Source organism: Grus americana, chromosome 2 (genome assembly GCF_028858705.1).
Source record: "Grus americana isolate bGruAme1 chromosome 2, bGruAme1.mat, whole genome shotgun sequence".
NCBI classification, from domain to species: Eukaryota; Metazoa; Chordata; class Aves; order Gruiformes; family Gruidae; genus Grus; species Grus americana.
Genome location: NC_072853.1, coordinates 119,319,693 through 119,335,206, shown reverse-complemented (window position 1 = coordinate 119,335,206; position 15,514 = coordinate 119,319,693). Strand labels below are relative to the sequence as shown.

General features: G+C 41.9%; 1 protein-coding gene across 2 annotated transcripts; it reads left to right on the top strand.

Annotated features, from left to right (window-relative positions):
- Positions 1-11,053: 11,053 nt before the first annotated feature.
- CCR4 (C-C motif chemokine receptor 4) lies at positions 11,054-13,829 on the top strand. Of its 2 annotated transcripts, none has more exons than XM_054815677.1 (2): positions 11,054-11,491; positions 12,627-13,829. In XM_054815677.1, the coding sequence occupies exon 2, from the start codon at positions 12,645-12,647 to the stop codon at positions 13,719-13,721; it is 1,077 nt and encodes a 358-aa protein (XP_054671652.1). In that variant the 5' UTR covers positions 11,054-11,491; positions 12,627-12,644; the 3' UTR covers positions 13,722-13,829. The 2 variants fall into 2 exon arrangements, with proteins under 2 accessions (XP_054671652.1, XP_054671651.1); XM_054815676.1 differs by having other exon boundaries at positions 11,054-11,554.
- Positions 13,830-15,514: the final 1,685 nt, after the last annotated feature.

Here is a 15,514-nt window from a genome sequence, read left to right as displayed (position 1 = left end):
TAAACTCCTTTTTTTAAAGGAAGAGAGATCTTTAATGAATGGTAGCTGACTGCTAGCAAAGGAGAATATTTTTGCTAGTAAAGGGGTATAGTTTTGATGCTGTATATCCACATGGAAGTGATTTTGGGGTTATTGATCACAACAAATGTTTTACCTGTGCTTTCATACCTAATAAAATCCTACCGTTAACAAAAATGTTACTTCTGAACGCACATTTAGTGCCAACAATGTACTCAGTGTTCTCAGCATGCAATAATTGGAGCACGGACCGTCCTTAAGGATTTGGGACGAGACCTGAAGCTGATCCAAGCCAGCAGGCATCTCTCCTGATGTCCGTGGGCTGTGGCCTGAGCCAAAGGCCAGTTTGGTGGATCCCTTCACTCGGCACATCCCCAAGTGCCCTGCTGAACGACAGCTTGATCAACAGACATCAGCACACGCTGGGACAGCTGGAACTTGAGGTATGGGTTTGGGGATCATTGTGCTTGGCCCGAATATGGCAGAATCAAGCTGTGAATTGCTTGCAGAGCACGTTAAGTATGTGCTTCACACCCGTGCTCTGCTTGCCACGCGTTGTAAACACCGAATGTGTCTATGCCATCTCAGACAACAGCTTTGGGGACAAAATAACCACTTGCCCATGCTGCTTACCACAACCTTCCTCAACCTTTGTGGCCTCCCCCACCACAGCTGATTTCCCCAGAGGAACCTACAAGTGTACCCAGATTCGATGTGTCCCAGAGGACACATTTACCACACGCACCCCACAGCTTCCAAATATCCTTTTTACTCTTGCAATGACAACGCATTGGGGGTGGAAAATGTCAATCAGACAAGACAAGTGAGGGACCTTCCCCAGGGGCCTCCCTGGGAAGCTCCTGACATCATCTGCTGCAAGAGCAAAGGAGATTTTTGTTGGCACTGTGGACTGGAGTTAGGTGAATGGAAAAAGGGTTGTTGCCACCTACGAAGCTGAGATTGCCTTACAAGGAAAAATCAAGGACCAATCTTACAAAATGAGTCCATGCCAGTGGGACCCTCTTTCTATACGTTGATGGAACTGGCAATGTATAAAATCTGAAGAAACACTCTCACCCTGCAACTAACATAAAAGAGTTGTCCTAGAGTATCAGTGGGAGGAGTAGGCCCTTTCTTTGTGGACCTCAGTACCACCTTGCTTCCAAGAAAGCTCGGAGGAGAGCTTCTCCACTGACCAATTTTCCATATTCAACAAATATGAAATATTCAAATTTTTGCTACTGAACATTCAGCACAGTCTATAGTATAATAGCCCCTTTCCATAAAAGGCCTTGTATTAGGTATAAATGTATTATATGCACTCAACTTTTAAAATTTCAGCTATAAGTGGACTTCCAGACTCCAGACCTAATTAGCTAAGATTAAATGTAGCACGAGAGTCACTTGAAATTAAATTACTTTTCAAAATTCAGTCTCCCTGAGCAAGTGTGATAAGACAACTCACTCTGCCCCCACCCCCAACCAAGTGGTATTTTTAAAGAAGTGGTATTTTTACAATGTTTTTTTTAAAAAAATGCTAAGATGTGCAGAAAGAAAGAGGAAGGTAATCTGAGACTAAACAAGTGGTCTGCATGAAATCAGCCTGAAGAGGGTGGATTGCCAGGCTGAGACGTGCAGCCTCGCTCGGTTTATTTAACTTTCCTTTTATTTTTCAGACAATGGGGAGTTACCAAGTGGGAAGAGTAAAAGGCGCCTTTAAATATGATCCACGTGCTGTCTCCAGAATGAAAGGCGCGAGCCCAGAGCTTTCTGCCAGCTCTCTAGGAAATGAGAGCATTTTCATGCCTAGCCACAGTGGTCTCCCAGGAATCCTACCCATCACCAGCACAGCGCATCACGGCACACACGCCATCCAGATGCACCTACCCCCGGCAGCACAGACTTCCTACTGTGAGTCAGACTGCCTTGGCACGCATTGTGCAAAACTGCATCTGCAAAAATCCTTCACTTCCAAATCAAGGGTCCCTCCAGACAACCTGCACTTCTTCTGTCTTGTTTGCCACACTGTGCAATGGAAGACTTCCAAAGGGCATCAGCATAACATCATCAATTTCTATGCCACGTATTTGCAAATCATTATATAGAATTTACTAATTACGTCCAAGGTCTTATTGCTCGGTATTTGAGCATTCGTATGACACAAAAAGCTTCGGGGGGGGGGTTTCCGGGGATTGGGCTCTGCAACAAGTAGCTAGTTTATATACATGCTACCTCATAGCAGAAGTGGTAAATCTTTGAAAACCAAAATCAACATTTTCAGTTTCTTGGCATTAGCAGTATGAGTTTTGTTATAATTGTCCCTTAAAAAACTTCAGTCTCCATGAACCATACCAATGATCTCAGGGCAACCAATAACAAACTGTCAGGACTGGGTTAAGCTGCATCTGAGACAGGCATCGCTGCTCTTCGCTGTACCAGCAAGCATGGGGAGCTGCAGCCCCACAACACGTCTCCATTGTGATTTGTGACAGCTAATATTGTGTAGTTATTCAGGCTTATGCTGATTTTATACATCACACTCCCTGAGGTATTCTTTGCACCATCTGAGCCTGACTGAAAACCCACTGACGTCTCTTTAAGTCCCTCCACTGCACTTTCAGTTAACTGTAACCTTTATTTAAAGATACGACTTCTCTTTCTTACAAAACCTCTGCAGCCAGAAACTGGTGCTTTCTAACTGCCCGGCTAGTTTACAACACACACTTTTCTATGTACAGCACTAATGCCCCATATATCCTTAGACTGCATCAACACGTCCTTGAGGACTAGCAACATCCAGCTCCTACCCATTACACATGAGAAAGCAAGCCGGTCTCTCAGTGTAGGATGAAACCTTTCCGTCTGCCATAAATTAAGGATAGACTCTTGCTTACTTAGCAAGTTACAATTTCCACATGAAAATGCACCCATACACATGCACACTTGTTATATCTATCCATTGAATAGTATTTGGTTGTGCAAAAGGTCAGGAAATCGCTGGGTTTGGGGGCAGGATGGGGCTTTGAGGTTTTGAGAGATGGTGAGCTATCTTTGCATCTTATTTTTTCATCATGATCAACATTTTCCTGTTTCAGAATCACACTGACACTTAACATAAATCTTTTCCCAGCTGGGTTACAGTTTGAGGAACTAATAAAACCTGAATCCAATTTTTCTCAGCAGGTTCATAACTTAATTCATGTTCTACTTATAAACAGAATGAGCAAGAAAGATATTTAATCAAACTGCTTGCGGTGAGATACAGGGACATCTGTATTTTTTTTAGGCGCCACTGCGAATCCCTCTCATTCAAGTATCACATCACAGTCCCAAAATCATATGGTTTATGTGTCTTCATTTTTAAGGTAAGCATGGCTGCTTTGAATTCTTTTCATTTACCTCTTGGTGTTTTTAACTTGTACAAAAAAACTTACAAATGCAGCCAGCCAGAGCTGTGAAAGCTGTAGTTTTCAGCACCGGCATCAGGAGGAATCAGTAGCCATGTATTTCCTTCGGATTTAGAATTTGCTGAGAGTGGATCTGAAGCCCTGGTTCAAGGTAGTGTGAAGTTTTAAGGCTGTATTTCACAGAGAAGCTGTTTATAAATGCACTGGTTATGGGTTAGCTCCAGTCATTTCCATTTTGCCTCTATTACCTTTGTGGGGTCCCCCACTGAGGTCTCGTAGGCAGTATAAAACCCTTGTCCTAGCAGGATACTCTGTTGCCAACAAAGGCACAAGTCTCATCCATGCAAGTCCCAAACATAGGAGAGTTTTCCAAAGAAAAACTCAATTACCAGCTATATTCTTGTCAAATTCAAATTCTAGAAGTTGCTGCCCACCTTTGCTTTTGCAGCTGCTAGCTGGTAACATTTTTCTTCTACGGTGATTGCCCATGCATGGTGCTGTGCTTTGCCTAAAGTCATCTACATACCACTTCCAAAATGGGCACATTTTAGTAGTGAATGAAATATTTTCTGCATTAAGGACTTACTCAGTCCTGCTCAAGTATTTACTGTTTGCACTTCAGTTTATTAAGTCTGTAAGACACCTGGAACTCTAATGAAAACCTGTGACTTCCAGAGTTATTATTTTGAAATTCAAATTCGATAAGTGAAGCTAAAACTGAGAACAATTTATACCTATGACAGGATGGCTTCTGACACTTGTCACATACATACAGCTTCTGCTGAAGATGGTATTAATTCTGCTGCCATTGTTAATAAGAACTTCCTAATTTACTTGGTAACTACTGCAAGAGTGTGCTTTTCAACATATACACACCCAAACCTCAAGATGTGGGTTTTGCAGCGTCAGAGTTAACACATTGTTTTCAACGCAGAAAAAAAAAAATCCACCAACTTCTCCTGTATAATTTTGTTTGTTGCACCAATATTCAATACACAAATGTCAATAGTTAATATGTTGTATTTGTCATTCCTCTCCCTAAAGAAATACTGTAAAATAGCTCCCATTGGGCGTAGGGAAAATGGTTTACTTGTGAAGAACAGTTTGCATTTATAAATTTCCAGCTGCGTTCCTTTGATCAGCAGGAAGCAGCACATTAACTTTACACCACTGAAGGCAGAGGTAAGCGAATGGTAGAGAATGCAAGCAAGGACTCGGCACAGCTTTTTCACTACGTTATTATCCACTTGCCAAACTGCAGCAGTCTGTTTTCCACCCCACGCAGATTTTAAGTCTCTGGTAAGTTATATACATTTGTCACTGCTTCATATTCAGCTGCAGCCCAACAGTCCAGCTACATATAGATACGTATATCAGGATATGCAGGCAACTGAAAGAAGCTGCATTTCCCCCACAAGAAGTTTGCATTTAGCCCCTATTTGCCACATTAAAATTAAAACCAGCAGCACCGTGACACCAAGAAATGGCAGCACAGTTTGTGATGGCCGCAGTTTGCAGGGCACATTAGAGGACACCGAGGAAGCTGATGAAACAGAACGGTAGATGGCTGCACGCATCTGCTGACGAGACAGTTCCCTCTAGCGCCAGACACGTGCTGCTATTTCTATGTGCAATTTCCTGCGCACTTTACCAGCACAGTTCCTTACATATAAGAACTGCTTGAAACCCTGCGCTGCAGCTTCAATTATTTTTCTGGGGTCCAGCCAGGTGGGAGCAAACTAGAAGGAAATGGTATGTCGAAGAGGCACCTGGAGCAGGTTGTTGCACCACCTTTGTCCACAGCCCTTTGCTATCCTCTTTGCCCCGGAAAATTGCTGAGCGACATAGACACCAACTTGGCCATAGCAAGAGCGCATGGAAATGGGAAGCATTTCCCACTGGAAGGGCCTCAAGAGATAGTGCTAATGGTCTAAAACCACTCAGGGGTGGGGAATCGCGTAAGCGTGCACAGGAATCGCTTTTTCAGCGCTTCCCAGGGACATCTTGCTAGACCTCCTGGTGCAGATGAAGGACCATCACCAACACATTTTCTTTGCCCTGGAAGGAAGGTGTCTGAGGAGGGTCAAAGCTGGATTTGTCTGTTTTGTACATGGCAGTATTAGACCTGGTGATTTGACCAGGTCATAAGCCCTGACTAGCTTCAGAGCCCCTCTTCAGCAACTCTTTGCTTTATTGTAGCCCCTCTCCCCCTTGGGGTCCTCTCCTCGGAAACAGGTATCCTTGTACTTGTGTCAGCTCATTTTTCTAAGGGAGCTCTCTTGATGATTTGAATCATTAAGGCTTACCATCACTTGGTCTCTTGTTCAGTTCCTCCTCCTTGGTCCCATCGCCGGTCCCTGCTCTCCAGATCCCCCTGGTAGCTCAGGTTCCAGGAGGCTACAGTGCAAGGGAAGGACAGAATACAAGCTACCATAAAGACAACACTCAATGCACAGGCCAGATCAAGTCAGATTCAGAAAAGGCAGTGGCGCACATCTTTTTACACGAGGCTAACAGCACCTGGAGCCAAGTATTTCCAGAGTCACCATAACCTCTCACCATCCCTGTAATCACCCTTGCTCAGGCAGGACCCTCTGCCCTAAGCTCGCTCCATCATTTCCTCTGCCCATCTTCAGTGTCCATGCTTTCTTTGCATTTCCACCAGAGGGTGGTATTATCAAACTCTATCAGACTTAAAAGTCATATATGGTAAAACAGGACACTGGGGTCACTGATGAACAAGTACAGAGTGGGAAAAATGTATTTCTGAAAAAGAGAAAAAATTAGTCACTATATCCTGCTGCTGGAAGGAACATAAATTTCTTTTTCTTTTTTTTTTTTTTTAATTTGCTTGATGTTATTGAGCAAATGACAGCCTGTGGACATGAAATGAACTACAAGCGGTTTCGCCAATGATTCACAAGACATATCGGAATATCTTGTGAATCACAAAGACCAGAGAGATATTCCAGTGAAAATCTTTTATTGTTGCTATCACAGTTTTATTTCACTGCCCTGAGTGGTTCCCCTGCTACTACAAGTGAACTGAATATTACATAAATTGTCTGTACAGCTTGTCTTGACAAGGATTTGCAGTGAAACAGCTTTTACCCTGTGATGGCAGAGTGCCTGGGTCTTAGCAAACATAGAAAGATTAGTAATTTATAAGATCAAGTATTGGTTCTTTCTCAGTCTTGATCCTCTGAAAATACTTTGGGTTTACTAACTATCCTCCTTTTTGTTACAACTGCCATCTGAGGAATGTGGCAGTTGCAATATGTGTTGTGTAGGTGTTTATAATAAGGCCAGTCACTTTATAAGCTTTTAAAGACTACCAGCAACTACAGTATTTGAGACTTGGAGGCACTACCACAAAGCAAACAGAAACCAAAGCCTTTATGCCAGAATGTCATCATTCCTCTATATCTAATGTCATCGCAATAAACATCAAACAAACTGGCCTGAGGAGACCTTTGCTATTCACCACTGCTTGTCTTTTTGTTTTTTCTCTTCAGAGAGACCAGCCTTTAATGGGGACATCATAGTGATGGTTAGGTGATGTCTGGGAAACTTGAAAAATTGTATCTCAGGTATCAAGTGCTCCTCAGAGTGGAAACAGTCTACAGTCATCTTACCGTAGAAATAGCTTGATAGAACGTTTGACAGATCACTGAACAAGACAAAGCAAACTCCTTAAGGTGTCATATCACATTTAAGAAGAATACAACACATGGTTTTCGCATCAGTCAATTTAAGTAAAATTCAGCATACAAAATGACTGTTTCTGTCATGTGTGAGGTTTGAAGTTTCATTTCTTTTTTTTATGAGGAGTTCTGAATACAGCAGCTTTGCAAGCACAGCACGTGGAAAGAAAGCAAATTATGCTGAGGAAACAATGGCCAATACCATTCACAGAATTGCCTGTGGACACAAACAGCAGAACACATAGGACTGGACTGCTGAAAGAAAAAAAGATGTAGGGAATTCCAACTTAACTGTGTTGAGCAAGGAAAACATGTTTTGGATTTAAATCTTTTTTGCTTGTCAGCGCAAGCAGCTGTCTTAGCTAAAGGGAATTTTTACATTCAAAAAGATTGAGGTAAATTATGAGTAAATCACCTGGGACAACAGTGTAGACAGTGGGTGTCTCTAAAACTAGGGAATTAATTCACTTTCCTTTTTTTAGTTCTCTGTCAGATTGCTGCAGTTCTACTCATGCACAGGAAATTTGGAATAAATTAAAAATTATGAAGACAACTGCACAATGAGTAGGTGGCACAAACACTTTGCTAATGAGCAAAGGTTGGAACTACAGATGTGCAAACTGTGATTCAAATTCATCTGAATTGCAAAAGAAGAACTGCACGAGGCCTGACCACACAAGAAGGTTGGTTGCCTGACGGAGAGGACAGTTTGTTGAGAAAGGTAATTGTTTGATCGTTTGTCCAGCTGTGACTTTGGCAGCCTGGATCCTGTGCTGATCCACACAATCAGTCCAAATACTCGCGTTTGCAATAGTTGGCTATCTTTAGTTACCATCATCTGCAGTTCTCCTGAGGCAATCTCTTCTGGATGAGGACTTCTCTAATAAACACTTCTGAATCATCTATCCACAGCCAACACTGATATCAGAGGGAATGAACAGGGCAGTGGTATATCAGCGGTGAGTATCTCGCAGCCTAGCTAGCAAGTTAGATAAATGTGTTATCTCCAGTCCTTCCTTGCACAAGACTCATGCATCCCGTAAAAGGGCACGTTAATGGTAAAAGGTGGGAGTGGCTGAAATGATCTTTTGGTAAGAAGCAAGGTTTTAATGGTTTGGGTTGTTCTGCTTTTTGCTTTTATTAAGTTCTCTTCTGTTGGTTTTAATGTGGGCCTCCCCTCCACCCATCCTATATAAAAGGTTAATCTCCTCTGTCAGGCTAATCAGGTTTGGTCCACTTCTCTTCGCTCTTGTGACTTATTTGGTCAGCGCCACATACCTGATACCATCTAGTAAAAAGGTAAGACTTCTTTCTTCTCCCCTTCCCCTGCCAACCTGTTAGTTTTACAGCAACATCCTCCACGTCTCATTGAGATCCCTTCCCCCTTTCCTCTTAACCCCATGGTCTCCTGCCATCTCCCTTTTGTTAGTCTCTGCCAGGTTCTACTTCTCTGAGGAGGAGCTGAAAAAAACCCCACACTGTCACGTTAGAGGGGGGCCTTGGAGCTCTCCCACTACAGACTACAGTTATACTTAGTCCCTTTCACTTTTCTTTCTCTTCAAGCCATTGCAGGACCTTCACTTACACCACCTTTCATCCATTTTCTGCATCGTCTCATTTACTGAAAGATTTCTTTTTTTGGTGTTCTCCGCAGTTTTCCTCACAGGCTCTCCCAGGGACTCTTTTCATTGGTAGGCCATCAGAAGGTGTTTCAGGGTTCATTTTTATCCTTCTGATTTTCATGAACTGTCAGATATTCTTTTTAGCTTCATTGTCTGGAGTTGATACATCCTAAGCTTTCATCATCTGTAGCCACAACCATTCTTCTTTTTTGGTGGCTGAGCGTTCCCCTTTTGGCAGACACGCTCTTGCTCAAACTCTCCTTACAAAGACAGACCTTCCCATTTGCTGGTGCAGCGTGAAATGCATTGGTATGGCAGGCTTCAGCAACACAACTGCTGCTTTGCAAGACAGCCTGGTCCAGCCATTTGTCCTCAGCTCACCACAGCCACACATGCATGCCGTGACAAAAAGCTTTTGCTGCACTACTCTGGTGGGAGCAGCCCAGCTTTTCGCCTGAGGCAGCGAGCAGGTACAGAAAGCTGCTTAGGAAGCATTTGCTACTTGAAAGTCTTGCTTGCAAGGAAGGACTGGGCAAAAGGCAATAGGCCAGATAAGTCCTTTCTTCAGGCCAGTGCCACGTGAATCAAGCTAAACTGGCATTAATAAGGCTGCAGACTTGGTCTCTGGTAACATTATCATTGACAGATCAGAATTGTATTTGAAGTGCGGCATGTGTGCTAAGGACAGGTTGACAGACCTCAAAAGGTTACTGGTGATGGGATCCCTTAACCAAGAAGGGTTCTTACACGGTAGAAGAGAGATTGTATCCAGATTCAATTCTGTTCACTACTTGATCTGGAAATCAAGAAAAATCACCACTGATGAAAATCAAAGGAGACACCTAGTTCGACGGAGTAGAAAATAATGCGTGGGACAAGATAGGCACGCAGACACACAGTGGTTTACTGAGGCAAAAGCATTACACCCAAACCTAAGAAAGAACAATGCCTCCAGAGCAACAGGTGTTTTTTTCCTGAAAAGCAGGTACTTAAAGAAAGTTTTATGTCATTATTATTGGGGGTGAAGAGCTGAACTTACGTCCCTAGTGCAACAACATGTCAAAGAAGGGATTAATGGGGCCTTTAGACAGATAAAAGAGCAGCAAGAGGAACATCTTCTAGTTTCTGTGAGCAGAGCTGATGAAACTGGTACCAGAGCGTTGCCTGCTCATCTGATGTTCGCATCATTAAAGGACTGCTAGTCAAATGAGAAGACGTACATGATCTGCAGAGCAATAACCTGCACCAGACAAACATCTCCCAGTGATGGATTTAAAAATCTCCACAGAAGCAGTTTGTGAAAGGCGACTGAGAAGCTACTTCCCGTACAAGTACTTTATTTTGGCAAAACATGACACCGGTAGATCCCACATCTCGTGCTGTCTTCACATCAAGCCTTTCTGGAAGAAACACTTCAGCCAAATGTAAGTTATTAGGAAAAGTAACAACATCAGAGGCATATAGGATAGCAGCAAATAGCATACCTGAAAGAAAGCTATACCTGTGTCTGGAATAATAGAGGACGTCAACCTAGAAAACCTATCACTTCTGGACTGAAATCTATTATTCTTCCTACCCTCCCAGCCACCTCTTATAGCTTTCTTGTTTCTGCTTCTAATTGTGACTCTTCAGTTTCTCCTGCTAACAACCAGGCAGCCTCTCCTGCTGAGAAATGGCTTTTACTTCTGTTTGGTTGCCCTTTTCCAGGACATGGAGGACAGCAGCACTTGCCAGCTGTTAGCACAGCTGTTCTGCTGGCAGGACTCAAAACCATCCCCTTTGACTAGTGCATGTCCTCTGTGCTCTATTCTCCCTTCCCGGGATCCCCCAAAAGACAGATAAGACCCACCACGCTCTCAGGAGAAATTCATGGAAGATGCTGAGCTTCCTGCTGTGAACAAGAACCACAGTAAACCCCTGCACCCTCTGCCCTTAAACCACACACGCACATCCTACATCTTATTCGATATTTTGACCACTATGACCGTTTGTGATAGCTCGGTGGTAGAAGGTAGATTGGCAGTATACAAAACCTGCTGCAGGAGACATCAAGTAAAAAAGGGTAGCGTGAATTAACATGCCTTCACTTCTTTTCTTAGCAAGATAAGTAGGAGTTAGAAAGATCAAATAACAATTAATAAAAGAAGCCTTCCCTACACTAAATCTATACAGTTCTTTTTTTCTACAATTACAGAGTATAACTTGCAAAATCAGTTATCTGTCAGAGAGGGACTAGGAACGTACCTTCCACACATTCAGCAAGTGCCATCCTCCTCTCTCCTCACTACAGATGATCCTTTCATTATTTTTTTCTGAGATTAAGATGCATTTTACAACCCATAAGAAAGCACAAGGTTTCTGTTGAATGAGAGCTGTTTAGTGACATCTACTTCTAGTGATTATTGGGTAAGATGAAGCTGCTTTAACGCAGTAATCAGGCTCTCAGTGGAAACTTTGCATTTCATTATGCACTATAAGATGTGTTTAATTTTATTTCTGAGTTTAAGGAACCATCTCTGATGAGCATTGAGGAGAGAAGCACTTCTGATATAATCTTTAAGGAAGTACGAAGCTTCCGTTCAGAGGCACAGCTACCTAGTGATATCTGCTTTTTGCAGCTGCTGGATACCGCTGTAGGCAGCACCTCCCTGACAGATCTACCTGGTGAGAAGCAAGTGATTCTGCACCCTTAGAGCAAAGAAGCTTCTTCATATCATCTGAGAAGAAAGGAGGAGAAAAGGTAAAATTCGCAAAATGCAGTTGCTGTACGCTCATCATGTTAAGAAATCCTGCATCATCAGAAGTGAGTGTATGTGCATTATCTGAGTGTATGTTTTCAGTTTTAAATATTTAAGTATATTATGCTGAAACTAGATTAGGTTCAGGTATGTCTAGGTGCAGTTGTTGCAAAGCTGTCAACTCTAGACCATTGCTGTCAATTTTGTCCCTGTGGCCTGTAATTCAGGTTAAATTCATCTCTGTGAATAATGGAACAGAACTGTAGGCTGGAGAGGTGTGATGCCTGGGACTACACACAGCAGGGGTCAGTCAATAACGATAGTTGATGTTTGTTGTTATGTAGCAGCAACACACAGTGCAAAGACAAATAAAGCAATGGTACTCACTTTTCTTCTGCTCTCCATTCATAAAAATAAAGACAAAGGGGAAGGACATAATTCAGGCTTAGAAAAATTCTGGTCTGTTAGGCTAAAAAAATGACACTTGCTGTGATGTGAATAACACACATAGTAATACATCAGCAATGTATTTGCACCGTGTCCAAGTTACCTCAGAGTAACACCTCTTAAAACTCTGTCCATTAGAAAAGGACACACGTATGAAAATGACAAATTCCTGTTATTCGTTTACCACTGAAGACAGCACTTACTGAAAACTCCTGTGAACTTTCAGTAAGCGTAATTTCATTAGAAGGAACAGTCAGATGCATTTTTATTACTGTCGTCTTACGGTGATTTTCGCCTGATTGGAAAGATTGGTAAAATCCTGAACTGCTATGAGTAGTGGCTTTGCTTTTTACTTAATTCCACACAGGATTTATCCCCCTCTGATTTGATATCTGTGGTCCGTATCTTTCATCCCTATTTGCTTTCCTCTCCACCATTTGAACAGTGCTCTGTGTACTTGGCATCCAATTTGCACAGTGTTGCAAGGTCTAAGCACTCACATGTTAAAGACAGTACATTCTGGAAATGTGCATATGCATCCCGTAATGCTCAAATAGTGTTTGAAAACCTGTAATGAGAAGTGCACTGGAACTGCAAGTTAGTCATTGCTAGTGATTCAGGCTTGCGGAGTAACCACACAGTCTTCACGCGCTGAAAGTCACTGACATTTTTATATTTTTTCCTTCTCAGGAACTGGGGAAAAAAAACATGAGTTCTTCAAGTACAGAGTCCTTTCAAGTTGAAATCTCAACCTTTTATGACTATTATGATAATTATAATGATGCTCCAAAACCATGCAGTAAGGAAAGCGTCAAGAGGTTTGCAGCCTCCTTCCTCCCTGTTCTGTACACCCTAGTATTCCTGGTCGGGCTCACGGGAAACATTCTGGTCATTGTGGTCCTCTTCAAATACAAGAGGCTGAAGAGCATGACTGATGTGTACCTACTAAACCTCGCCATCTCAGATTTGCTCTTTGTTTTATCCTTGCCATTCTGGTCTTATTTCACAATAGACCAATGGGTTTTTGGAACTCCCTGGTGTAAAATCATTTCGTGGATCTACCTGGTTGGGTTTTACAGTGGGATATTTTTTATTATGCTTATGAGCATAGACAGATACCTGGCAATTGTTCGTGCAGTGTTTTCCTTGAAAGCAAGGACTGCCTTCCATGGCTTGATTACTAGCCTTGTTGTATGGCTAGTGGCTCTTTCAGCCTCATTTCCAGAACTTGTATTTAAAGAATCTTTTAACGAACATAATTATACTACCTGCAAGTCAAGATACCCAGGCAATTTCACAACATGGAAACTTTTTTCTACTTTGGAAATCAACATTTTAGGGCTCCTAATCCCTTTTATAGTTATGACATTTTGCTACTCCATGATTGTTAAAACATTAGTTCACTGTAGAAATGAGAAAAAGAATAAGGCTGTGAGAATGATCTTTGCTGTCATGATCATGTTTTTCTTCTTTTGGACCCCTTACAACATTGTTATTTTCTTGCAACTACTGGAAATTACGGGAGTCATTAGAGACTGTCAAGTGAGCAGGAATCTGGACTATGCTTTCCAGGTAACAGAAATCCTCGGCCTTTTTCACTGTTGCCTCAATCCAGTCATCTACTTCTTCATGGGGGAAAAATTTAAGAAGTACCTGAAGATGCTCTTTAAGAACTGGCGGTTACCTGGAGATATTTGCAAGTGGTGTGGCGTTCACATAACTTACCACACTGAATCTACTGGTTCATTCCACACACAATCTACGGGGGATCAAGATGCTCTGTAATGTGTTTCAGACCAACCACGGAACTGACCAGCAAGCAAACTGACAAAAGCAGGAACGTTGAAAAGCTAAGCAAACACACATGAATTTAACAATAAGCTAGTGCCGGATAACTACTTAATTCAGCTTTCATTTCTGCCTCTAGATTTTCTGAATATTATGACAGAAGGTGTCCTAGATGTGAAACGTGGGAGACGGACATGCAAGTTTTATCTGCTGTGATTACAAATCACTGCTCAGATGTAACAGCAGCCTCAGCTCTCCGCAAAGCGCTGCGCCGTGCTGCTTCTCTTTCAGCAGCATCGAGACGGAGGTTGGCTTGCATGGAGAGACAGCTGCTTGTCATCAGCATGGGCATTTGGAAAATATATTCATTTATTCGAGAAGGATGGTTATTACCATATTTTTTTATTCTACAGTTGATCTGTGTAGGTCTTGTTCGCTCTGACTCTTAGCAAGCTATTAACAGTACCCGCTACTGTTAAATGTTTCATCTCGGGTAGAGGATACACCCTCTGTCATTAAGGAAAAGGACACAAAATGTATGCTTTATGTGTACAAAGACGCAAAGCAAATGCATTACATTCTGTTACAGACGTGTTTTCTCTTAGGTATCCAAGTTGCCACATATGTCTATGTGTAGGTGTGTATATATATATATAGACACTTTGAATTACTTTATCACTGTAACTCAGGACAGCAATTCTGTATTTTAACTACCATAGAAAATATTCAAAATATTTTTGAATAAAAGTTTTTTTAAAAAAATATTTTCCAGCATATGTGACTAAATTTGAAGCACCTTGGTTAAAAGTATATCTTTTAAAGTGAATGTTCTTTGTTCCAAAAGTACCTAGCCCCAAGACTCAATTTTCATTCATTGGAGATGTATCTGGCAAAACAAAAGAAAGTAAAAACAGAGATTGTGCAGAAACGGTCTGCCATCATTTAGAAACCACACAAAGAATCCTAGCATTTGATAACAGCAAAATGCGAAGAGCGTGATGCCCCAGTAGCTGCTCACCGCTCTATACGATATTAATCAGAGATGTAGAATGAGAAGGAAACTCACACAGCAATGTTTAGGTATTGGCACAAAAATAATTAAAAAAGAGGCAAAATCAGTAATGTGGTAGCAGACAAAGTAAGAGTTGAAAAATACATATTGGAAGATATTTCTGGCGTGTCTTTTTGCTGGATGACAACCATTCAGCAGGAAGACTTCTATTTTTCTTAGGCTGTCAATAACAAAGTGCCTACTCAACACTCAGGCATGAAGCAGACAAGACATTAAAATGTGCCAGGAAAGGGCTGGAGAAGAAATGTAAAAAATATTGTAGTGCCATTGTTCTCATCACTCTAAACAAGAAACGTTAAGTAGAAGTTCACCTCTGTGTGACCTCTCTCGTAATACAAGACTGAAAATAAAAAGCAGCACACTTAAATACTCATGCACACACATATCCATCGTAATTAATTTTGGGAATGCATTACCATTAGCAGCTCGTTGAGGCTGACAAGCAAGGATCTGCATTAATGCAGACAATGAGGATAGCTGTGGAAGAGATCACTTGCGGTAAGAAAGTGTCTTCCTTCCCAATAAAAAGACTATAAATTCTTGTTACTCAAAACTTTACAAGCCACTGAGTAATATCAGTTGGAAAAAACTGCTGCAAGGGGTGGGTTAAGCCATCCATGACTTAGTTTGAAAAGGAAGAGGAAGATCAATGGCAAGTGTCAGGTGCTTCAAAGTCTCATGGATGTCAGTGAACCCACCGACATGTCACTCCCAAGCC